This window comes from Kwoniella dendrophila, chromosome 4 (assembly GCF_036810415.1).
Source record: "Kwoniella dendrophila CBS 6074 chromosome 4, complete sequence".
Taxonomy (NCBI): Eukaryota; Fungi; Basidiomycota; class Tremellomycetes; order Tremellales; family Cryptococcaceae; genus Kwoniella; species Kwoniella dendrophila.
This window is the reverse complement of record NC_089479.1, coordinates 209,037-231,138: the sequence shown is the minus strand read 5'-3', so window position 1 is coordinate 231,138 and position 22,102 is coordinate 209,037. Positions and strand designations below refer to the sequence as shown.

At 38.4% G+C, this 22,102-nt stretch overlaps 12 protein-coding genes across 12 annotated transcripts; 5 read left to right on the top strand and 7 right to left on the bottom strand.

Moving 5' to 3' along the window:
* Positions 1 to 450: 450 nt before the first annotated feature.
* Positions 451 to 1,716, bottom strand: L201_003228 (uncharacterized protein; the record flags this gene model as incomplete). The annotated part of the gene is made up of 3 exons (XM_066218986.1): positions 451 to 586; positions 647 to 1,196; positions 1,302 to 1,716. 3 exons carry the CDS (start codon positions 1,714 to 1,716, stop codon positions 451 to 453), a joined length of 1,101 nt encoding a protein of 366 aa, XP_066075083.1.
* A 2,541-nt stretch (positions 1,717 to 4,257) lies between these two features.
* L201_003227 (uncharacterized protein) lies at positions 4,258 to 5,700 on the top strand (the record flags this gene model as incomplete). Its single annotated transcript, XM_066218985.1, has 3 exons — positions 4,258 to 4,571; positions 4,633 to 4,756; positions 4,810 to 5,700. The coding sequence occupies 3 exons, from the start codon at positions 4,258 to 4,260 to the stop codon at positions 5,698 to 5,700; spliced, it is 1,329 nt and encodes a 442-aa protein (XP_066075082.1).
* Positions 5,701 to 6,295: 595 nt separating this feature from the next.
* Positions 6,296 to 7,627, bottom strand: L201_003226 (uncharacterized protein; the record flags this gene model as incomplete). Its single annotated transcript, XM_066218984.1, has 3 exons — positions 6,296 to 7,229; positions 7,339 to 7,441; positions 7,549 to 7,627. 3 exons carry the CDS (start codon positions 7,625 to 7,627, stop codon positions 6,296 to 6,298), a joined length of 1,116 nt encoding a protein of 371 aa, XP_066075081.1.
* A 413-nt stretch (positions 7,628 to 8,040) lies between these two features.
* Positions 8,041 to 9,777, top strand: L201_003225 (uncharacterized protein; the record flags this gene model as incomplete). Its single annotated transcript, XM_066218983.1, has 8 exons — positions 8,041 to 8,128; positions 8,186 to 8,243; positions 8,313 to 8,490; positions 8,565 to 8,735; positions 8,839 to 8,954; positions 9,049 to 9,245; positions 9,311 to 9,458; positions 9,588 to 9,777. The coding sequence occupies 8 exons, from the start codon at positions 8,041 to 8,043 to the stop codon at positions 9,775 to 9,777; spliced, it is 1,146 nt and encodes a 381-aa protein (XP_066075080.1).
* A 466-nt stretch (positions 9,778 to 10,243) lies between these two features.
* L201_003224 (uncharacterized protein) lies at positions 10,244 to 11,025 on the bottom strand (the record flags this gene model as incomplete). The annotated part of the gene is made up of 4 exons (XM_066218982.1): positions 10,244 to 10,340; positions 10,476 to 10,595; positions 10,688 to 10,821; positions 10,912 to 11,025. 4 exons carry the CDS (start codon positions 11,023 to 11,025, stop codon positions 10,244 to 10,246), a joined length of 465 nt encoding a protein of 154 aa, XP_066075079.1.
* A 366-nt stretch (positions 11,026 to 11,391) lies between these two features.
* L201_003223 (uncharacterized protein) lies at positions 11,392 to 12,186 on the top strand (the record flags this gene model as incomplete). The annotated part of the gene is made up of 4 exons (XM_066218981.1): positions 11,392 to 11,463; positions 11,724 to 11,907; positions 11,964 to 12,044; positions 12,131 to 12,186. The coding sequence occupies 4 exons, from the start codon at positions 11,392 to 11,394 to the stop codon at positions 12,184 to 12,186; spliced, it is 393 nt and encodes a 130-aa protein (XP_066075078.1).
* A 91-nt stretch (positions 12,187 to 12,277) lies between these two features.
* Positions 12,278 to 12,784, bottom strand: L201_003222 (uncharacterized protein; the record flags this gene model as incomplete). The annotated part of the gene is made up of 1 exon (XM_066218980.1): positions 12,278 to 12,784. The coding sequence occupies one exon, from the start codon at positions 12,782 to 12,784 to the stop codon at positions 12,278 to 12,280; it is 507 nt and encodes a 168-aa protein (XP_066075077.1).
* A 1,212-nt stretch (positions 12,785 to 13,996) lies between these two features.
* On the top strand, positions 13,997 to 15,487 carry L201_003221 (uncharacterized protein; the record flags this gene model as incomplete). Its single annotated transcript, XM_066218979.1, has 6 exons — positions 13,997 to 14,167; positions 14,238 to 14,281; positions 14,343 to 14,556; positions 14,627 to 14,879; positions 14,948 to 15,076; positions 15,141 to 15,487. 6 exons carry the CDS (start codon positions 13,997 to 13,999, stop codon positions 15,485 to 15,487), a joined length of 1,158 nt encoding a protein of 385 aa, XP_066075076.1.
* Positions 15,488 to 16,011: 524 nt separating this feature from the next.
* L201_003220 (uncharacterized protein) lies at positions 16,012 to 16,932 on the bottom strand (the record flags this gene model as incomplete). The annotated part of the gene is made up of 1 exon (XM_066218978.1): positions 16,012 to 16,932. The coding sequence occupies one exon, from the start codon at positions 16,930 to 16,932 to the stop codon at positions 16,012 to 16,014; it is 921 nt and encodes a 306-aa protein (XP_066075075.1).
* An 832-nt stretch (positions 16,933 to 17,764) lies between these two features.
* Positions 17,765 to 18,967, top strand: L201_003219 (uncharacterized protein; the record flags this gene model as incomplete). The annotated part of the gene is made up of 1 exon (XM_066218977.1): positions 17,765 to 18,967. The coding sequence occupies one exon, from the start codon at positions 17,765 to 17,767 to the stop codon at positions 18,965 to 18,967; it is 1,203 nt and encodes a 400-aa protein (XP_066075074.1).
* Positions 18,968 to 19,159: 192 nt separating this feature from the next.
* Positions 19,160 to 20,485, bottom strand: L201_003218 (uncharacterized protein; the record flags this gene model as incomplete). Its single annotated transcript, XM_066218976.1, has 1 exon — positions 19,160 to 20,485. The coding sequence occupies one exon, from the start codon at positions 20,483 to 20,485 to the stop codon at positions 19,160 to 19,162; it is 1,326 nt and encodes a 441-aa protein (XP_066075073.1).
* Positions 20,486 to 20,973: 488 nt separating this feature from the next.
* Positions 20,974 to 21,840, bottom strand: L201_003217 (uncharacterized protein; the record flags this gene model as incomplete). The annotated part of the gene is made up of 4 exons (XM_066218975.1): positions 20,974 to 21,055; positions 21,140 to 21,489; positions 21,567 to 21,631; positions 21,702 to 21,840. 4 exons carry the CDS (start codon positions 21,838 to 21,840, stop codon positions 20,974 to 20,976), a joined length of 636 nt encoding a protein of 211 aa, XP_066075072.1.
* Positions 21,841 to 22,102: the final 262 nt, after the last annotated feature.

Sequence of the window (22,102 nt, the reverse complement as noted above, 5' to 3'; positions counted from 1 at the left end):
CAATTAAAGCTAAAGACAGGCGCGAGTAAGCGATATCAACAATTTAAGCTGTGTCTCATGTTAGGTGAAATCTCGAGATGGCGTTTCACAAAGATTAGGAGCCCCATATTGAGAATCGTTGAAGACCTCTTTTTGCTCTGTTAAATCTGTTAAAATGCTCAATCTAATCCGCAAGCACTTGAAGTTTTACCTTTTGAACACCTGAAAATTGTAGCTTGAATGTAACCGAGGCGCAAAGTATGATAAGAGGTCGTATACATAATTCCCGTAAATCAACGAACGAATAGCTATTTTAACATTTTATCCTATCACATACTACAACCCAACGAGAACTTTGAACAACGTCAAACTTTGTGAAGTGGTTCAAACCTTCTGTTGTATTATAGTATGTGATAGCTTGATCTCTCCATGACAATCCGTTGGATCTGTATCACCTCTAAAACCTCATATTCACCCTTGGGGGAAGAGGACACAATCGTTCTCATTTTGGTATATCCCTGAAGTGTTTTGGGGAGCAATTGAAGAGATCATGTACGGAGGGGCAGAAGGGATGAAGACACTTGGGCCAAATGGATGATAAGTTGGTCTGTAAATTTTAGGTCAGTCATACTATTCTTGATCCGCGCACGCAACAAGAGTTACTTACAATATGTAAGGATTATTTATGATAGTTGGAGGACAAGGTATTGGAGGCGTGTTAGTGTCGAAGGAGGAGTATAGTCCGAGAGCGCAAGACTGGTACTCCCCAACATAGGTGGGAGATGGTGTAGAGGTGCTTGTATCGGAAGAGGCAAAAGACCATCGTTTAGATATTTGGTCTTGGTTCATTAGGACAGACACAGGTTGATCTGTAAATGTATTGAAAGGAATAGACCAGGTTGGTGATGCATAAGCTAGGTGTTGAAAATTAGCTGGAGGTTGTGCGTAGAAAGGTGGGAAAAAGTGACCTTGAGAGGCGGAGACTGGACTAGATGTTTCAACTTCAGCGGAATAAGCTGTGGTAGTGGTAGAGATCGAACTCATGCTGGTGGTAATGGTTAATGGTGATCGAGTAATTGGATGATCCGCTACGCACGTCAAGGGTGGAGCCGATCGTTTAAGACATGTGGATTGAGGTTGCAAAGGAGGATGAACAGATTTTGTATTGGTGATAAGCCATGAAGGTGGTCCTCTAGGCTTTTCTACCGTTCTCTTGTCTAACGCAACAATGAAAAAAAAACCTAATCAGCTTCTCGTACACGGATGTTCAGAGGAAACGGGCAAGGTTTTTCTAATAATGGGGTAGAGATAGCCTTACTTACAATGAGATTCACCTCTCCTTCGTGTACTCCCTCCTTTCTTTTTACCTTGATCTACCACTTGATCTCTGATCTTCGTGTTTTTACCTTGGCTTTTGGATTTGTTTTTGCCTTTGGCTTTGCCCTTCTTATTTACTGTGGTAACTGAAATGGGATCTGAGACGTTTGACGTATAGTTTGATTTTGGTGTGATAGGCGATGAGAATGTGTAATCAGATAAACTTTCCCTGATCTCAGTAAGCTGGGCGACTTTCTCATCTGGAAGGCTATTGATGGTTGATTGATTTTGATCTGAGTGATGGGTGAATATTGGGTAACATCGTGGTGTACGATCTATACCTAAAGGAAGTTCACTAAAGGTAAATGCAAGACCAGGTTGGATCTGAGGTAACAAGCGAGGTGTATTATTATTTGTCATAGCGGTTTACGGTATGACTTTTTTATGTTGATTGATTGTCTGAAAATGATTTTGATGTATCTACAGATAGGTCTATAAACATGTGGTATCAGCTTCGATCGATCGTTAGCAGATGCAGTTGAAATGGAGATGAAAAGGTAAGAAGTAACGGTCGATTAACTCACTTTTTGATGTATAGATCGGGATTGAGGTATTGATTTGGGGTTTCTCGAGCTCTTGATTAACGAGATTACTCTAAAAATGCACAAGGAACAAGAATGAATAGCAAAGATATCTTATCTAAGGAAAAGGGAAAAAGGGTTTTTTATAGGTAAGGTGAAAACGTGATATCCAGGTTGATATTCAGGTATATATATATATAGGTGATATTGCTGTATATAGATTTTTTTGGGTATTTCAACTATCTTTTCTCCCTCATACTGAATCACCAAACCCTGCAAACTAAATGTTCACTTCTGAAACTAGATATTTCACCCCACTTGGTAAATTCGCTTGCTTTCTTTTTCTTCATCATAAGGTACGAGACATATCTCTACATACGTGTTCAAGCAACTTGATTTAATGCTGTCATACCTTATAGCGGTTAGCTTGTAGCTTTTCAAACTTTAAAATTGAGCAAATCATTTGGATTTCAAAGGATGCATTTATCATAAACATCCGTTTCTTAGTGTTTTTGTTTTTTGTTTTTATGAATTTATAAACGGGTTGATCGATATCTAAGGCAAACACATCAAGTTTGATGATCATTTTGCTTTTCAGCTAGCTTGAGAATTTTCGATTTGAGAGTTTGATGAAAACGTTTTTTGATCGACCTAAAGTGGGGAAAGGGGAAGATCAAATCAAAGAATTTAGTTTGAAATCTCTCGGTCGTGCTGAATAAGGTAGGTTAGCTGTTTGATGGGAACAGCTAAAAATGTCAGGTCAGTCACATCAGTCTAGATTACAAAAACAAAGAGGAAAACGGGTGCCTAGTGTGGTCTTCTCGGCAGATGTATGATCTTTCCTTCGAGATCTGTGTCGGCATGTGATGAGCTTGGACATTACTATATTTTACTATATGGTTTGATAGTTGGATTATCATAACAGCTGAAAACATTTTCTTCCATTTGAGCGGGACACATGATCTCGTCAATCGATTAGGTTGTTAAAATTATGACCCAAATACTTATCTACCTCTTTCATCGGGCGAAGATGACTTGGAGCATCTATTATTGTCAGCAACATATAAGTCTCAATCAATTATCCTTAGCTACCTTACGCGTAACTTGATCATACCTCAGTTTCTCTATCTTATCCCACCCTTTGCGATATGTAGTATACCAGGTAGAAATCGAAAGGATGCATGATTAAGCGAGTCTGTCTCGTATCTTCGTCGGCTATTTCTGCGCACTGTCTTATTGTGAGATGTAGATTATTGATTTTGATGGATGTGACTAATAGAAAGTTACTGGTAACCAAGGAAAGTATCCTGATCGGTTAATGTTGATGGGAGTTAAGTGAAAACGTACAGATCGACCTGTTTTGTATATCCGACGAAGACTAAATTTTGAGGCCCTTGATGATATTGATGCTGATGCGCACAAACCACTGTTATTGCCTTTGTCAATAAGCTTTGTCATTAGTTCCTTAAAAGCTTGTGTATGCGAACAGATCAACTTGATACCTTGTGTTTAGCGTGTGTTTTGTGTACTTTGATGTTGGATGTTGAGTTTTCATAACTTTCATTCCGGATCTTGAAGTGGTTTACGGAACCAAAACAAACCAAAACCATATTAATGATGTGGCATTACAGCCAAAACAGCCATATCACTTCACCCCCCCTTATTAGGTCCAAAAAAAAAGTTGAATGATCAAAATTTCGTAAACGTAGGATCGCATGCTTTTTATTTCATCTTTCTGTTTTCTTCTTCTTTCTACTTCGTCATATATATATATCCATATATTGATATCTATACAAGCAATCCATATCATATGTTACTAATATAACGAATTTTAACGACCTAATTGTGAGTATGACGTTCATCTATGTCTATGATGCGAAGAAACCCATGTCACCTCTCTCTTCCCATAATGGTTTCCTTCACAATACAATCACAACATATATATATATATATATATATATATATATTATTTTTAAATGACGATACCGATGACGAGACCTAATTTTTCTTTTCTTCTTTCGATTATTCAAATTCATTCTTCTTTCCGATTGATTCGTTTTACTCGTTTTGAGTGAAATGGATTGATCCTCGCGTGAAAGAAGGTTCATAATGAATGAGAATGGTTGATTGTTAAGAGGAGAAAAACGATGCCGAGTCCTACACTAGTTTGGCGACTTTATTTCTGATAAAAATAATAAATAAATATATTTATGTCATTCATACCATCTATATCTTCATCACCTTAACATGTGGAATCAAAAGAGTTGAGGCTGATAATTTTTTGGCTGGAAACATAGCTGTTCCGTTTCTCTTTTCAAGGCTATTACAAGTTATTTACAAGCCTTCTTTTCTGTCATTTGGTCGTTAAATACTCATCACGATGTCACCTTCATCACCAGCTGGATCATCATCCTCTTCATTATCTTTAGACTACACAAATGTTTTATTGGCATTGCCCGATGAAAATATCCCTTCATCTCACCCCGATTTGAAATCACATACGATATCAACGATTGGTGGGTATCCAACTTTCCCTCCTGCAGCAAATATACCGAAAGATATAAATTGTGGTATATGTCACAAACCCATACCATTACTTTCGCAAGTATATTGTCCCCTTGAGAATGGCGAAAATGATAGAACACTTTATGTTTTCGCTTGTGCTAGGTTGAAATGTCAAAAGAGGGATGGAAGGTTAGTTTACTAAGTATCAACAGTTGTCAAAGCTGCTCTAACTAATTTTCTGCATTCACAGTGTAAGAGCATTCCGAGCATCGATACGTAATGAAGAATACGTTCAAGATGTTGAAGAAAAACGAAAGATTGCCGAAACGCAAGCGGCAGCTGAGCGGGAGAAGGCTCGTAAGAACCCATTCACTGTAAGCTATCCTTCCGTGCGTCACATGTAACCCATAGCTGACGCCCGACATAGCTCTCTTCCGAGACCCAACCTAACGGCTCAGCTCTGTTCGGTTCTGCTCAACCCCTTTTCGGTGCACCATCTATCTCCCCGAACCCATTCGCTTCTTCCGCCGCTCCAACGCCTTCTGCTGAACTCACACCCGACTTATCGAAACTGACAATATCTGCTTCTACACCTTCGTCATCATCAACTACCCTCTCACCACCCTTACCCGCGTACCAGCCAGCTCAATACTTGTCTACGATAGAAGAATATCTACCTCCGCCGGAAGACGTTGAACTCGATTCAGATGACGATGAAATCGAAAATGATGAAGATATGAAAGCTACTATGCTTGACGATACATGGGAAAGAATGTTACCTAAACATCTTGACGAAGTATTCCAAACATTCGTCAAACGATTGGAGAGTTCTGATGGTGGATCAAAACAAGTATTGAGGTATGAATTTAACGGTATACCATTACCTTATTCATCTTCTTCACCTATCACTAAAAGATTGTTTCCAGGTTGTGACAAACCTTTAGGAAAAGATGAAGAATTAGATATAAATTCGTTGTACAAATCGAACTCAGACATTATACCTAATTGTACTAAATGTAGAGGGAAAAGAACATTTGAATTACAATTAGTACCATACCTCATATCGGTTTTAGAACCTAGAAATATATCTACAACAGGTGAAGTCCCAATCAAAGCAAACAAGAAATTAAGTGAAGAAGAAAGGAAAAAAGAATTGAATGATTTAGCCAATAAGATTAAATCAAATAATAAAGACAATTTAGATGAAGAAGGTGAGATGGAATGGGGAAATATACTGGTTTTCGGTTGTGAAAATGATTGTATTGGTTTCAACGAAGAATTTGTTGGAGTTGAGTGGGAAATGAGTTTAAATATGTAAACCATACCAATAAAATGTTATAATCCAGTTGTATATACGTTATTTACCTAAAACAATGTATCCCTAATTTGCTTGTACACACTATAATGTCTTCAACTATCAATGCATGACATTATAGTTCAGCCTTGCACTACACGAAAACTAAATTCCAATCATACCACTCAATAATCTTGCAAATCTCTTTCATAACCACTTAGCAAGAGAAAAGCTCGCATGATTATCTTTACAGGAGTCTTTCTCAACCTTCTTCAAATCCATCAACATCGTCATAAAATACCATTAAGATCAGCGCCCATCTATATACCTGCATATACATCATTGCTCTTCACTCTACTAAACAAGTATATGCATACAAGATAGAGGTAAATAGTAAACCTTGTTTGGATGTTATAAATACAAATCATGGGCTGATATTTAGTATATTACATACAAGGCGAATATAATACAAATTGTTTGTTTATGAACACCGCAAAAAAAACCACATTTGATGATCGATTTTATGGCCATTAAGTTGTAAGGTAAATTAGGATATGAATGTCACAATGCTAAGAGCCAAAAAAAAAAAAAACAAAAAAGAGAATCTAACAAACACATTTTACTCTGATTTTGTTTTTGAATTAGATTTGGATTTTTTCCTCTTTGTTTCGACATCTATAGTATTTTCGTCTGTATCTTCTTTTGTCTTACTGCTTTTACCTTTCTTATCCTTCTTATCTTCAGCTTGAGCTTTATCTTGATCCTGATTATCTTTTTCTTTACGTTTCCTCTTCTTCTTCTCCTTGTTTCCTTGAGAAATATCAACTTGTTCTTGATTGATGGTATTCACATTATCGATTTCCTTATTTTTACCTTTGTCTTTCTTACTTTTCTTTTCACTTTTATCATTTTTTAAAATCGAAACTTCTACTAGTTGTTCATCTTGTTTCTCCTCTTGATTACCACCGATCAATTTTTCAGATCTTCTTCTACTCTCTTTTTCAATTTTACGTTTTGCTTTTTCAGCTTTTCTTACTTTTCTCTCTTCTTTCGTTTCTCCTTCTTTCATTTTCATTTCCAATTTTCCTTTTCCTTCTTTATCTTTCTTTTCTTTCTTCTCTTTCTTATAACTTGACTCTTTCGTTATTGTTAAAGTTGAAGGTCCAGCTTCAGCTTCAGCTTCTATCTGAACATCTATAATCTCATCAACTTCTTCAACTTCTTTAGGTGTACTAAATCCACTTCCACTTCCACTTCCACTTCCACTTTGTATAGTATAATCATCTTGATTATCTCCATCATCAGATTCTTTAATATGTAAAACTTTCCCTCTTAAAAATCTAGAATATAAACCTCTTCTAGCTAATTCCCTACCTGCTCTGGCAGTAGCATTTATAGATAACTTTGGTTTTACCACTACCAATTCCTCTCCACTTGATATTATATTTCCTTTAGCGTCTGCTTTCACTGGATTTGGTGCCCATGATGAACTGGATGGTGCGGGAGATGGACTTGGTGAGGAAAATAAGGATGCTGCTGTTGCCGCGAATATACTACAACGAACAAAAGAATATTGCGAACGTCAGTAAGACCATGAATTGGATGTCAGAAGCCTCATATATGGCTGAAATGAAAACATGTTGCGGATATCCAAATACTCACTGATCCCAGAATGGTACTGCTTCATCACGATCTTTACCTATACCAGATAGAGTCTTCTTCTGTACCACTGCTAATGGCCTAACTGCATGACCATGTTTCAACGCTATATCAATAGAAAAATATCAGTACTCGTCTTGCGCAGCAAGATTACTTGAAGTGAAAAGTGTCACTGTACTAGTAAGACAGCACGAGACCGATGACCAAACTTACCTGTACCTTTACCTTTCCAACCATGTTTACTTAGATGAGCAGCTGGATCAAATTTTGTTTTCTTGTGTACCGTTACCATTTCTTGCAATGGTTTATTTCTCGAATTCTCTTGAATTTATCCAGTTGAAAAAGGTCTTGGTATATTTCTGTTTGATACTTGATATATCACTTTCTACTGTTCAGATTACATGCAATAATTCATAGATAATACAGAATATAAAGATATTAAATTTGTTATTGCGATTTTAGAGTGGACCTGATGATTTCTGAAATTTCAGTGTCAGCCTGATAAACCGGTACACCACACCGTGGTCATCGGGACTTTAGTATATCAGGCACATAAACAGAACATTGATTTCCTTCGCGTCAAAGAATTCCAAGTGACCTTCAACAACGCAAGGTAAGAAAGACTATGTGTTTTTCCTCTTCCTCCGCCTGTTTAACTGTCACTATTCCACGTCGTATCAATATTCCACAAGCAAGGAACTCAAAATGACTCAAGACCTAGACCAAAATCAAGCCGTTGGAACTTCATCCTCTACAGCTCAGCAGAACCAAACAAATGATCACATAACTGAAGGTGAGCTAATTTTGCCTCCATTTTTTCTGGACGTTTTGAGCTGACCTGAGCGTGTAGATGAGGCTTCTCTATATGATCGTCAGATCAGATTATGGGGTCTTGAAGCTCAAAATAGGTATGTAAATTTCATTAGCTTGAACAAGGATTCTCAGTCAGGTAGACCAAGCTGACTTGTCTGCCCTAGAATGCGTTCATCAACAGTCCTCATTCTATCATTGAGAGGTTTAGCACATGAAACAATCAAAAACCTCGTGTTAGCTGGCATAGGAAGATTGATTGTAGCAGATGATGGCATAGTGACTGAAGAAGATCTGGGTACTGGATTTTTGTTCAGAGAAGAAGAGAATGCTGTTGGTCAAAATGTTAGCTTCTTCCTACACGCCTGTTTCGTGGGCAAGGTCACAAGCTAACGATACACCTGTTCGCATATATATAGAGAACAAAAGCTGCTTTACCACAGATATCGAGTTTGAATCCTTTGGTATCTCTTACAGCATTGGAGACTTTATCTCCATTTATTGGAGGAAGTGAAGGTGAAATAGTGGATTTCCTAAAGAAGGAAAAAGTGGATGTAATGGTAGCTTGTGATTTACCTAAATCTCAGTTGGTAGGTCGTTAAACACTTCTTCCTCATCTCGGTGTGTTGGGGATGTATAAGATCTCCCTCTATCTCTTTTAAAGCTAACAATGTACTTGTTTGACACGAGTAGGAGATTATCGATTCAGCATCTAGAAAGGCAGGAACGATGTTTTACGGTGCCGTAACATATGGTTTCTACGGCTACGTCTTTGCTGATTTAGGTGAATCATATGAATACGTATACAAGTGAGTGACGTTGTGATCTATTCATCAATCACGATAGCACTTGACTTTGCTACCGTCACCCTTGAAGGAAGTTTAGCTGATTCACAGCACATAGTCAAAAACCTACAGTCGATAATCCTTCACCTGGACTTGCCAAGAAAACCTTAACATACTCTTCTTTCACTCAAGCTCTCTCACCAACAAATTGGGATAAATCAGCTAAAGAAGCTGAACAAGGTGGTTCGCCCTATAGAGGATTAACGAAAAACGAAACTAAGAATGCTGCTCCTGGTGTAGTATTGGGTTTATTAGGTTAGCTTTCGGTTCTACCTCTAAACAACAGTAGTTGTACCAGCTGATTGATTTCCTCTTTGTAGCACTCTGGGAATTTGAGCAGAAAAATGGACAATTACCTTTAGGCGGAGAAGGACAAATTAGTGATATCAAAGAAATAGCAGAGAGGTTAAGAGTAGAATTAGGTATAAATGCTAAGACTCTTCCAGCTGTTGATGAAGACATGATAACGTGAGTCTGACAATATGCCCTGTGATTCTTTGAGATATAACCAGCTTTGAAGCGCTTGGTTGCCCCTAACAGCGAACACTACCTCCATTACGCTTGTGATTATACTAATAGACTTTCGCTGCCAAATAGGCATCTCGCAACGCATGCAACCCATTTCTTCCCCCCTACACTCGCTGTGCTTGGAGGTTTACTAGCTCAAGATGTACTACGAGCTTTAAGTAGAAAAGATAGACCTATCGTTAATCTTCTTTCAGTAGATACAATGGGAGGTGTTGGGGTAGTTGGTAGATGGTCTATGGGCGAAGGTGTTGATGCGTGATTACAAGAATATGTAGATTAGTGAATGATAGCAATTATCTTACGATAAATATGAACATATAACGATTGAATAATTAGGCGACCCATATATGCATGATATATACTATGAATGCTGCTTGGATTAATTAGACTATGGTACTTGTCCATAATACGTTCTCTGCGTCTAGGTGTACAATGAGACTATGAGCTGCGGATTTAATTAGGCAATCGCTGATGCTACCGGCTCTAGCCGTAGCTGAATAGCTGTAATACCAAATTGTGTTTCTCTTGGGCATCTACCGCACACGAAGATCCTCTTTCGATTGTCATGAGACCAAATCATCAACCCGCTGATGATTCGTTGGCAAAAATGCGACAGGAACACGATAAGGGGTCTATTGAATTTAAGAACGCCGAAAAAAGAGAGATTAACTACTCCAAAATGAATTAGAGACGGTTTTTCTACTTTATATAGTTGATTAATGAATTTATCCTTCATCTTCATCGTGAGCTTGATTGTTATCCAGATCTTCTTTCTTTTCTTCTGATTTAGGTATATCCTTTGTAGGAGGCTTCTCAACTCGCCTGAATATGAGAAATAAAGAATATCAGATATCAGCTACATTCAGAAACTTCGTGTTGGCACGATTATCACAACGATTACAAAACGTTTCATGATTGAAGAATTACTACCGTTGAGAAATGATTGACATGACTTACCAAGTTTCATGATGTTTGATCCCAACCCTCATCAATTCATTGATAAATCCTAAATCAGATAACCTTGATCTAAACTGATCTGATTGTAGTAAAGTTAAATAAATCAAACATGTTGGATACCTAGTTCACCAGCCAAATATCTCTGCAAGTTAGCTTGATTTCATATCTTGACATATATTCTGGTCAGGCAGGGTAATACAAGCCTAATTTACATGATGAATTTAACATATTCAGGTTTCCTCCAATACTGCAAATAATTCAAATAGTTTATGAATGTTTCCTTTGCGAAATAACCTTGAGTCGCTAGGGAATGTAGATATTGAGGATTCGATAAACATTGGATGAACTATAGCGAGTATTATATATAGTCAGATCATAGAGTTCAGAGTAATGTTGTTTCTTCCGATTGAGCGCAATGAAGTTCAGGTTGACTTACTTCCAATTCAGCTTGAAATCTAATTAGATTATTTTCCTTCTCTTCCGACCTTGGAGGAACGATTGTACCATCAGGCAAATTTGGTGGAGGTAGTATAGTCGGGTATTGCTGCATAGTAGTATATTGCGCTGTTCTTAGTCGACCTCATCAAGGGTATACAACCGAGATTGTAGAATGTATTCAAATCATAAGTATTGATGGACAGAAGCATTACCACCAAGAGAGGAAGCATTGTAATGAGTAATGTTATGACGGAGAGTATGCCGAACTCCATTTCGACCTCGCGACTGCTTTCTGCGGATAGATTGACATCGACTTCCTCTTCCTTCCCTTCCTTCCTGCTCTTCCTCTCTTACTAGAAGTTTTGTGGGTTGTTCTCATTCAGTAGTGCAACATCCGACATGTTACATCCCGCTATAAGTGCCAGACTTTACCTGAATCTCTCCAATTCTTAGCTGCGTTTGTAATCGAAATACCATCATGAAATCGCTCATCTCATCCGTCCATACAACTCAGATACTGACTATCAAAGATCAAGTAAGACTTGCTCTAGTGAGTTGATCATCCATAGCACTTCAAAGACTTCATTTTGTACTTCAGGGTATCGTACCGATATAGCTGTATGAATCGTATTTGATGGTACTAGGCATTCTCAATAGTCAAAACTAAACCCAGCGAGCTACCAATGGATAGTAAGTCATAACCCCTTTACCGCTCTTATAGTTAGGTTGTGATCGTCTTGGTCACAGGCCGAAAAAGTGATATTGAAAACTACAATAACCTATGAATCTATTCTAGCATACATATTTCAGCTTCGTCAACAAATCAGGCAAAAACAACATTTCGATAAAATCGAGATTAACCCTTATCAACGAATGGAAGAAGTTGATGAAATGAGTAAATTGATCAATATCATGATGGAAGAGATTAGATGTCTGAAAGAATCGAAAGACATTCATAAGGAAGATACAGGTCAGGTATATAGGAGGTATCCAGGTAAGCTATCGAATGATGGAGCTCGTAGGGGATGCTATCAGGCTTATAGCTTACAGATTGCCTCTCAGCAGCAGTAGATGGGTTGGGAAGAGGCGAAATTGATGTACCTGATCTGAAGATATGCAAAGTGTCACAAGGTAAGCTGACACATTATCGGAAGTTGCGAGTAAGCTTATGGGGTAACCCTTTTCTTTCAGTATCGTAAACTAGTCATATAATTCAGGATTATCAAAATGTAACTGTAGGATAGAAGTAAGTTGTGAAAATCACGATATTTAGGTGTTCAATAAAGGTCTATTCATCTATGTATTCTATATGTATAATCTATGTACCTCACTCGCATCGTCTCATACTACACCCCGTATCTTCTTCAAGGATGAATTCTTCTTCTCCAATTCCTTCGTCTCCTGACTTTCTGAGTGGTAGTATTTTTGGCGACTTCTTCCCTACTTTCTGGCTTACTATCATCTTTGAGCACCTCCATTCCGTTCTTCTCCATCGGACTCTGCCTTTCTGCCACCACGTGATCATTCTTCGTCGTTGTTGCTGATTTTGTAGATATACCATGTTCAACTCCTCCAATTACAGTATTCATCCAAAGATAGTCATCTAATCCAGCTCTTTCACCCAAAGTATGAACATGATGAGAATGACTGTTATCCCCTGAGTGTGGATGAGACTTCCGATTGGTTTCTTTTGGAGTTGAGGAAATGATTGTACTTGGAGTGGGTACGGCTGATATGGATGTCGCGATTGCTGCAGAATCTGAAGTCAAATTGGTGGTTGAAGGTATTGTGGAAGACAAATCGATTGCGGTAGGTACACCCATTACTGTTGGTATAAGTAATAAGATCATAGCTGATTTGAGATAGCGCATTGTACAAAGAGATATCAGACGAGGTAGTTGCAAGATCTATTACAACTTTTTCAATTCGGGTTGAAAAGATAAAATCTTCGATGATCTCGAGGATTTCGGAGAACTTGTGACAGGATATTATATGATGTATTATTATGGGATTACAAGCCTTTTCAGAAGTACTGAACCGTTACCTGAAATTTTCGAGGATTTATGACGTTTGAAGGTGATGGGGTCGAAAACAAAGGTATGATGATTGATTGTGCGAAGGTTCCTTTTCTTTCCTTTCATACGAGTCATGCCACTTTATATACCTTTGTTTGATCTCAAATTTCTCTCGAATTTTACTAATGCCTTTGGGAGAGGCTGCTCTCTTCTTGGGTCCATCAAGCTCACATCGATTGATCGAATCATAAAAATAAGTGATGTGTTAAACTACATTCACACTTACAACTTTCCACATTCGGAAGCATTTATGAAGTATTTCCCTTTTGGTCGGTTTAGCAAAATTCAAAGTGAGTGCGAAACATGTATATACAACACATTCTTCCAGATCAGTATGATTGCAATATGATTTTGTCCGACTCCCGCAACCATATAGACACGCTGGATTGTGAGGTAGAATCACGTCTTCCTAATCGAACAATCTGCCCAAAAACGAAGTAAAATGTATTCGGCTGAAACCGAATCGACTATCTCAATTTGGCAACTAACATTTTAGATCAATGTATTCTCCCGGAAAAATGCAATACTGTATGACAAGCAGTCTGGAGAACGATGCCACAATCAGCGATCTTTATGGATTTCAATCCAGGCTGATTACAATCGCTAAATATGGTAATCGATAACTTGGAACTTTGCAGTAATCGAGAACTTCCCAGGAGCAGTAAGATTGCCCGAGATTTCATCTCCTTAGTTCACTAAAACCTCGATAGCTTGAACACCCTGCTACACATCTATACATATATACCTTGGATCTATTACTCACATCCTTAGCCACAATGAAGGCAGGAAGACGAAACGAGTGCGGCAATCACCGCAAAACAGTTCACCTGCTTTTTCAATTTGCCACCCAAATTGACCAAGTTGTCATGTATTCCTCCACTTGACTCGACCAAAACAAAGCAGTTGATCTGCATTAATATTCCTTCCTCTCGAAATTGGTACAACGCATAAGTTATTGATTCTGAAGCTCTGCAAGCTACTTGATCAGACTTCAATCATAGTAGAAGAATGCCGGTACCTATACCACAAATGGCGACTCTTGAGTTGTTCCCACAATTGACAAGAGGTCAAATCGAAGCAGCACGAACTTCATCTTGGTTAGACACTTTCGAAGATATAACTTTTCCTAGTACGATAATTGATTTAGAGGAATTGGGAGAAGCAGAAGAGTTTCTACGAGTAAGTTGGAATCTATCACAAACTCGCGCGTGATCGAAATGCCGTTGGACCTAACGTGTGGGTGGAATAGTGGATAGAAGCAGATTCAATATTTTTGCCGGAAGGCAGTGAAGGGTAAGCTATGGTAATTTTCCTCATACGAGTAAATATGTAGCTCATTCTTACCATATTTTAGTCGCTTCCATACTCAAACATTAAACTCTACTCAGCAACCGGTGACGCGGCAAAGACCCAACTCAAATGCTTCGTATTCAAGCTCATCTTCTTCTTCTTCAAGCACATCCGAAGCTCCTATATATAATTTACCGAAACTCAATGCCGCTATACGTGAGGTGTTAGAAAAATACGATGGTGCGGTATTTCCTAAATTGAATTGGACAGCTCCAAAGGTGATTTTTCGCATTCTTACCCCAGCCCTTATCCTACATTTGCTAATCATCCCATATTATACATGATTAGGACGCAGCTTTCATCTTACCTCAAACAGCTTCAGGTCCATTACACTGTACTTCACCATCGGATGTATACCTCTTGCTGAAATCGAGTGATTTCATCTCACATGATCTGGATCCCGAAAGGGCTTACTCTGGATGTGAGGAACATTCAATGGCGGATAGTAATCAACCGAAGTTGGAATTAGTTCTAAAGAGATTCGAAGAAGTCATTCCTTCAAGAGAGATAAGATGTTTTGTAAGGAACAATATATTGATAGGTGAGTTGAAAGGTGATTGCGACTGCTACTTCGTTGCAAAGAACTCACTGTGATCCCATTGAATATAGGTATAACGCAACGGGATAATGTATTCTACGACCATTTGCAATCCGAAGAAACCCGTATCAAAATCTCTGATACAGTTAGAGCATTTTGGGAAGATGAGATAAGGGAAAATTACACTGGACGCGATGATTGTAAGCTGACTTTGAGTCCATTCTCCACTACGGGATATTGAAGCTTATCATGTGACTTTCATAGACATATTCGATTTATACCTCTCACCCAATCTATCATCAGCAAAAATAATAGATTTTCAACCTTATCGCTTATCAGTCGATTCCCTATTATTCACTTATGAAGAGTTATTATCCATACTCGAAACATCATTAGAGCCGATATCGTCACCCGGACAAGACACAAAACAAGATAGACTACCAATTTTCAAGATTATCGATTGTAAATCGCATCCATCGGTTAGTCGGAACGCGCCAACATATCAGAGTAATATGATGCCTTTAGAAATGATTGAATTGAGTCAAGGTAGAAGTATGGAAGAGTTTAAAGATGCTTGGGATCAAGCTGTCGCTCAAGGTATGACTTCCTAGATAGCTCATAAATCCTTACCATACTATGCATATTGGTAATGAACTGAATCTTTCAAGATGCATACTGACTCATTCATACAAGTCGTCTCTGTAATCATTATCGCTCATTGCTTCAGAGGAGGGTGCTACATTTGATGAAGTGGCGGATGCTGGAACCTCTGATACTATTTGTTAGCTTTATGGGTATTCAAGCGTGATATACAAAGAGAAGACAGATTGGACTGATGCGCAAGAGGCTTATCCAGAGAAGTTTGGGTAACGGAAAGTATTCAGTATACAGCTGAAAACCTAGTAGATATCCCCGTTCATCTCCTGTGCTCTTTCAACCTTACAACTGTTGTATCACTGATAACGGTACGCAATTACGTTTGTAATTAGTCGAACCCGGCTAAATGCTAATCATACATTTCATTCCTTAAGTATCGTGAAGGGGATAGAGGGGCATACTCGACAATGAGTTTCTGCGCCAAAATACCATACATGCGATGCTCATAAATATCTCCAAATACCGGCTCAAGTTCCGATCATCGACGATGTTTCCTTCTGGTATCTTGTGACGGGATGAAATCGAGACCCCATCGTTCATCTTTCGATGCTTCTTTCATCATGCATCTTACACCACACAATAGTTCATTTCTCATGTCAATCCCATTCTCAGAGGCTTGTTCCAAAACCTGCATAGTCACTTGAGGTAAATCCGGACGATAAGACTGACAGATGTTCTCCGAAACCAATGATAACAATCTATGAACCTTTCTCGGAAATGCTGGAGTATCTCTCCATTTCTTTTTGATTCCAGCATCTTCAACGAGTCTATCGGAAGCTTCTCCGTTACGAGATCTAGATTGTGAAGGCTTTCCAGAACTAAGAACGGTACTGACATATCCTTCCTCTGCAAGAGTCTTTGCTATACTTTCGGCATATTTACTCAACCAAGTTGACATAGGTTTCCAAAGGATGTCCCTTTCACTATCCATTATCTTAGGTTGACGGACTATACCTCTAAGGTCCGCTTCAGTGAAAACCTCGGTATGTCTAGGTAGCGACATTATTGCCTGTCCATGTTCTTCCTTGGTAATGTTTCTTTTGATCCAAGTGGCACAAGGTAGTCCATCCCTAATATCTGCCTTCGCAAATTGTAGTTTGGCGTAAGTTGCCCAATCCCAATGAGCGTTCAGCTCAGTACTCTCATTTGGAACAGATTCATCTCTCAACTGTGACTGTCCCATAGGATTGTCCGAAAGGGAAGAGGAGAACGATAATTCTTGTTGTGTATATTCAGTTTGTTCATCCTCTTGAATCTTTTGTAATTTTTCGTCTAATTCCAAATTGGGTTCCGATGCTAAAATTGAGTCCCAACTTGCTTCTCTACCAAGCTCAGAAGTATCATCTGTTTGTTCATACTCAAACAAAATCCTATAGTCTTGATCGGTAGGTTCATGCATCGTATCAGACGGAGATTTCCCTCTTCTTCTTGATGAATCGAGGGATGCCTATGTATCTTAGCTATCTTTGCGAAACTGAGTCAAAATCTTATAGCAGTGATTAAATCAACGATAAAAAGCTGAAATACGCGTATGAAAGTATACTGGAGAAATGGAAATGAGTCTCGATTAAATCATTCAAATGAGAATCTTCAAAAGATGATTTGATATTCGTGTAACTCGACAGTTGTAGGCTGAATATATACCTTCATGTCAGCGGCTGTACAGCCTGAAATTCAACGAGCAATGACTTATGAGCCTGGTCGGAGTAAGCTCTTCCTTTCTTTTCTCTCCTTAATGCGTGACTTTATATGACGCATGAATATTTTGGCTTATCGATGATGACACCAGGTTCTGAATAATGTCGAAAATGCTGAATGACTAAGCAGTTGTACTGAAAAATATTAGCGAGGTAGTTTTGTTTTCCGTCTGAAAGGTTGATTCACTTTCAATGTGTCATAAAAGGATGTGATTCCCCCTGGAAGGCAATAATAGCGTTTTGAGCGCTTATCAACCTTCCATTGACTTGAGTAGAACGTATTTACAAGGGTGCGAGTTTACCTGAGTCTGATTTTGGGTTAGAAACCACTTTCGAAATATACCATACTTGACAAATATGTATACATTTAACGAGTAAGTTGTCGAAGTATACACATTACTTTCTCCCTTTTCCCACCATATTGTACGAGTACCGTACATCTTCAGTTCAACTTCTTTTGAGCACGCAAATACATACGCTCAGACGATAGTGAGCGATATAAGAAATATTTATAGTATCATTACTGTATCAATCATGGCGGCACCTTCTCGAGACAACCAATTTGATGACCTTATCGAATTGGATATCCCAAACAATAATGATACCGCAGGATACATAGAATTTGATTTTGATTTCGGATCTGCGAATCTTTCAGCAAACGAGAAGGAGGATTATACAAAGTATTTCGAAGATGCAAGTGTTTTCGATACAGAATTTGATAATTTATTCCAGGATTTTGAGACACATGAAATACATAAGAGTATGAGCAATCCAAGCCTTTCCAACATCCGGCTAGACGGATCTGGCGGTGACGATGCTCCATCGGATCCCAGTCAATTCACCAAGGAAGACCAAACGAACAATGTCGATCCAATCGATACAATATTGTTCGAAGCATTGACTTCTTACAGTCCTCTTAACAGGGAGCATGAAGCACCTTTGCCTGATCAGTCAACAACAAACACCAACACCTTTTATGATTGGCCCTCTTTTTCCAAGACAGTATTTGCGGACAACGACGCAAAATACGGTTTACCTTGTGCGTCTTGGATTAAAAGTGGGATTGATCAGAATACGGGTAAATGTACCATAGCAAGATTACCTAAATTCACTAATCAAAATTTTAGTCAAAAAGACATGGATACTATAGTTTGTAGGAACGTTTATAAGTTTCTCAACGATCCAGCCACTACTACACATCTAATATCTCAAGATTTAGGCAATTCTACCGCTATTACTGGTAAGATCAATTCCGTGAGATCTGGTAATGCGACCAAAAATCTAAGAGTTATAAACTTAGATGGTATGTCAATGGTCTTAAGTAAATATCTAGATGAGATAACGCAAGACATTTGTAGAGATTTCCGGACTACTTATTTGACAAGTATAACGTCTTCGTCAACTGGAAGAAGCTATATATCAAGGAAGATGGGTAAATTGGGTACAGAGAAAATCACTAGATTACTAAGCATGGTTTCTACGGAAATTTGTCAACATTATAAACCTGAACTTCCTGAATTGAGAATCAGGCATTTTGAAGAGGATTCAAATCTGATTAAGACAGAGTTGATAAAGGGAGTAAGAAGTTTGTGTGGGGAAGCCTCAACGGATGAGGTTTGGGGTATCAAGAATCTATTCAAGCCTATATTAAGTGCAAGTCAAAAGAGAACAGGAAACGAAACTGGTTTCTCGATTCAGGGGAACACAGGCTCTAAATTAAAGAAAAGGGCATCATGAGAGAAACTTCTTGCAGTCGATCGATTTGAAAGATTGCCTTCCGTGAACTGATGTAATCAGATTCTTTATACACAACGATCTGGGTTTATCATTGCACTGTCATTTTTTCAATCCAAAAAACGTATTGTAGTGATGCAAGGCAATCAAGATCCTGCATATAGACATTTGGAAGATATGTATACTAAAGACAGATTAGATCGGTTTAAAAATCTTCCTTTTCCTCCTCCTGTTTGTTCTGTAATTGATACCCCATTTCTTTGGGCTTTTAGAAGCTTCGATCATGAGATATCTTGTACCTTCCAACAACTCATCCTCTAATGCAAATTTGTTTTCAAGAGTTTTAGCTCCGGATTCAACTACATGAGTATCAGTGCCAGTATGAAATTCGGTATTGATAAGATCTCTTATAGTCAAAATGTCTAATTCAGGTTTATGTGAAAAACAAATTGAATTCATTACCAAAGACAATAATTTAGTTGTTCTAGGTTCAAATAATCTCATATCCGCTCTTTCCCTTTTCTCTGGTGGGTTTATTTCTTTTGAGTTACTTGTGGTATGAGGTGTTGATACTGCGTCATATCTTACACTACTAAATTCTTTTGATAATTCACTTATTACTCTTCTCGAGTATTGACTTATAAGATTTATCATTGATTCCCTAACTAAAACCCTATTCCCAGTATCTTGACTACGTTCACCTATAATTGTATTCAACGAATAATTCTCATTCGTATTGGCCTCGTAGTGCTTATCGAGTTCCAATTTAGATAGTTTGATAGATCTATTGTTTTTCTTTTGATGTCGGTATATCTTCATCCACCATGCACAGGGTAAATCTTTCGTTGGATCAGCTTCCGAAAATAATTTTGTTGCATATTCTTCCCAATCGTATCTGGTATTATAGCGCTTTGTAGTATCAGTATTGTCTATATGACCAACGCTAGAGCTTTCGATTGCAGTCCCTTCTTGTGCGTGGGACCGAGGATCTTTATACTGAGAGGGACCATGATCTTGAGAGAATCCAAAGATCAAATCTTGATGTTGTACTTCTGAATGTGGCAGATATCCATTCTCGTTTGCGGTGTTGACCATATGACTTTGATAGTCATTTGGATCCAAGCCAGGACAAGTAAGTTGATTGAATGATGCACAATTTCCTGTGAAAGAAATATCTTGGAAGGGATCTGAAATCAGATTGTCATTTGGAACGGGAAAGTGAGATGAATCCGTAATCCTTTCATTTGATACCATATCAGTAGGCTGTATGTCATACATACATGAAGAACGTTCGTTGAATGCGCGATTGTCAGGGAATGTATCATTGACAAGGTCATCCAGAGGTTCCATTTGAAGGGACAGTTCATCTTGAGCGAAGACTCCAAACATTCCCAGATCGATCTCGGTGGACATTAAATTTGCGGGATCCTGGTCGACAGCAGAAATCGAGTTTATGGAAGTATCGTTAGGGAGAAGGAGTCCATCTGAGAGGTCATAATCGGCCCAAGGTATGTCGAGCATTTCGAGGTCCAGATTGAGATCGCCAAAATAGGTGTCATCATCATTCATCATTCCATTCCTCGTGTTGGGATCTAGCGTTGCATCTTGACATACAAATGCTTCTTTCTGGAAGCTTTGAGAGCCTCCAACCATTCTTGAGATAGAATGATCACTCTATAAGGAAGATGACAGGTATTGTAATGTTGATTGGTTGGTCTCAGAAAAAGGAAAAAGAAGTAAAAAGTTAAAGATTTCTTGATAGCTTCATCCGCTGTACTGACTAAATACTTCAACCCAGGTTATTAGCATGGCACACAGTAATAATAGTAGTATTCCACCTAGAACGAGAGTACCTTGTCGGTTCGAGCTCAGTCTTTCAGAAAGAAGATACTAACATACATGACTAATAAATACGTCTCGGACTTGATATACGGTCCTTTCAACCTTCTTTTCTTTTTTGAACTCCTATTGATATACGTGCTTTATGTGAAGACCCTTTATTCAACAGTTTAACATCCATTGTGTGGAGGTGCACCGGCGACTGTAAATCTTCCATCTGCTCCTCTTTCCCAAATATCTGCTGCGTTTGCTCTACGAAAGTTCCGTTATTAGCCAAGGAGAATTCAAAATGCAAACATAACGCAAGCGATGTCAAGGAAAACGTTGAAAACTTACGAAGGATAATGAACAACGCCCGATCCACCTCTATCGCCGCCTACTAGATATTCACAGCCATTTTCACCTGATTTCAAACTATGTGCATATCTTGATGCACCAATTCCACCTGGAAATCCAATGAAGTCACCTTGAGATACAGGTACTTCTTCAATCTTGTATTGGGTACTACTACTTCCATTGTTGTCTAATTTTGGTTTCTTGGATGAAGAGGCAGAATCAGATGAAGGGGTTTCGGAAAAAGGTTGAAAAGGATTCAATATAGGTAAGGATGCATCAACTAATTGTAATACAGCTGTTCCAGATAAGATGTAGATCCATTCTGTATTAGATAAATGGTAGTGGTTCGCCTAAACCCAGCGCGACCAATATGCTAATTAGCTATAATAATAAACACTACAAAGTCAGGCTACCGCGAGACACTTACGGTTGATTCTGTATTAGGCTCTAATATCGACTTATGTACAGCAACACCAGTATTTGCCATACCAACTAAGATGGAAGATTTAGCAGGTCAACTGTGTCAGCTTAATCCGAATCAATCTTTCGACAGGAGATTTACCTTTATCAGATAAACATGTTGTTTTTCTCTTTGCATTAGGATTTCTCCAATGACCCATATCAAACATTGATTTTTCGATTTCTTCAGCTTTCAAAACTGGGTGAGGATGTTTTGGGAAGTCTGTATTAAGGAAACTCATTTTGGATATCGTTGATTACGGAGCGTTGCTGTAAAATGAAGACGGGACGGACGAAACATGAAGGACATGATGAAGGTCCTATCAGATATATCTACCACTATATACACTTTATACGTACTTGATAAGTATGATGTATCGCATAGATCTTGTACGAAATGTAACGGTTGACTCAACTCTAATCATCATCAATCAATGTTTTGAGTGGCTTAAACGGTAACTGTTCCCGGAGCCGGGTAATCGGTCAGGCACAGCTGATGTCAAC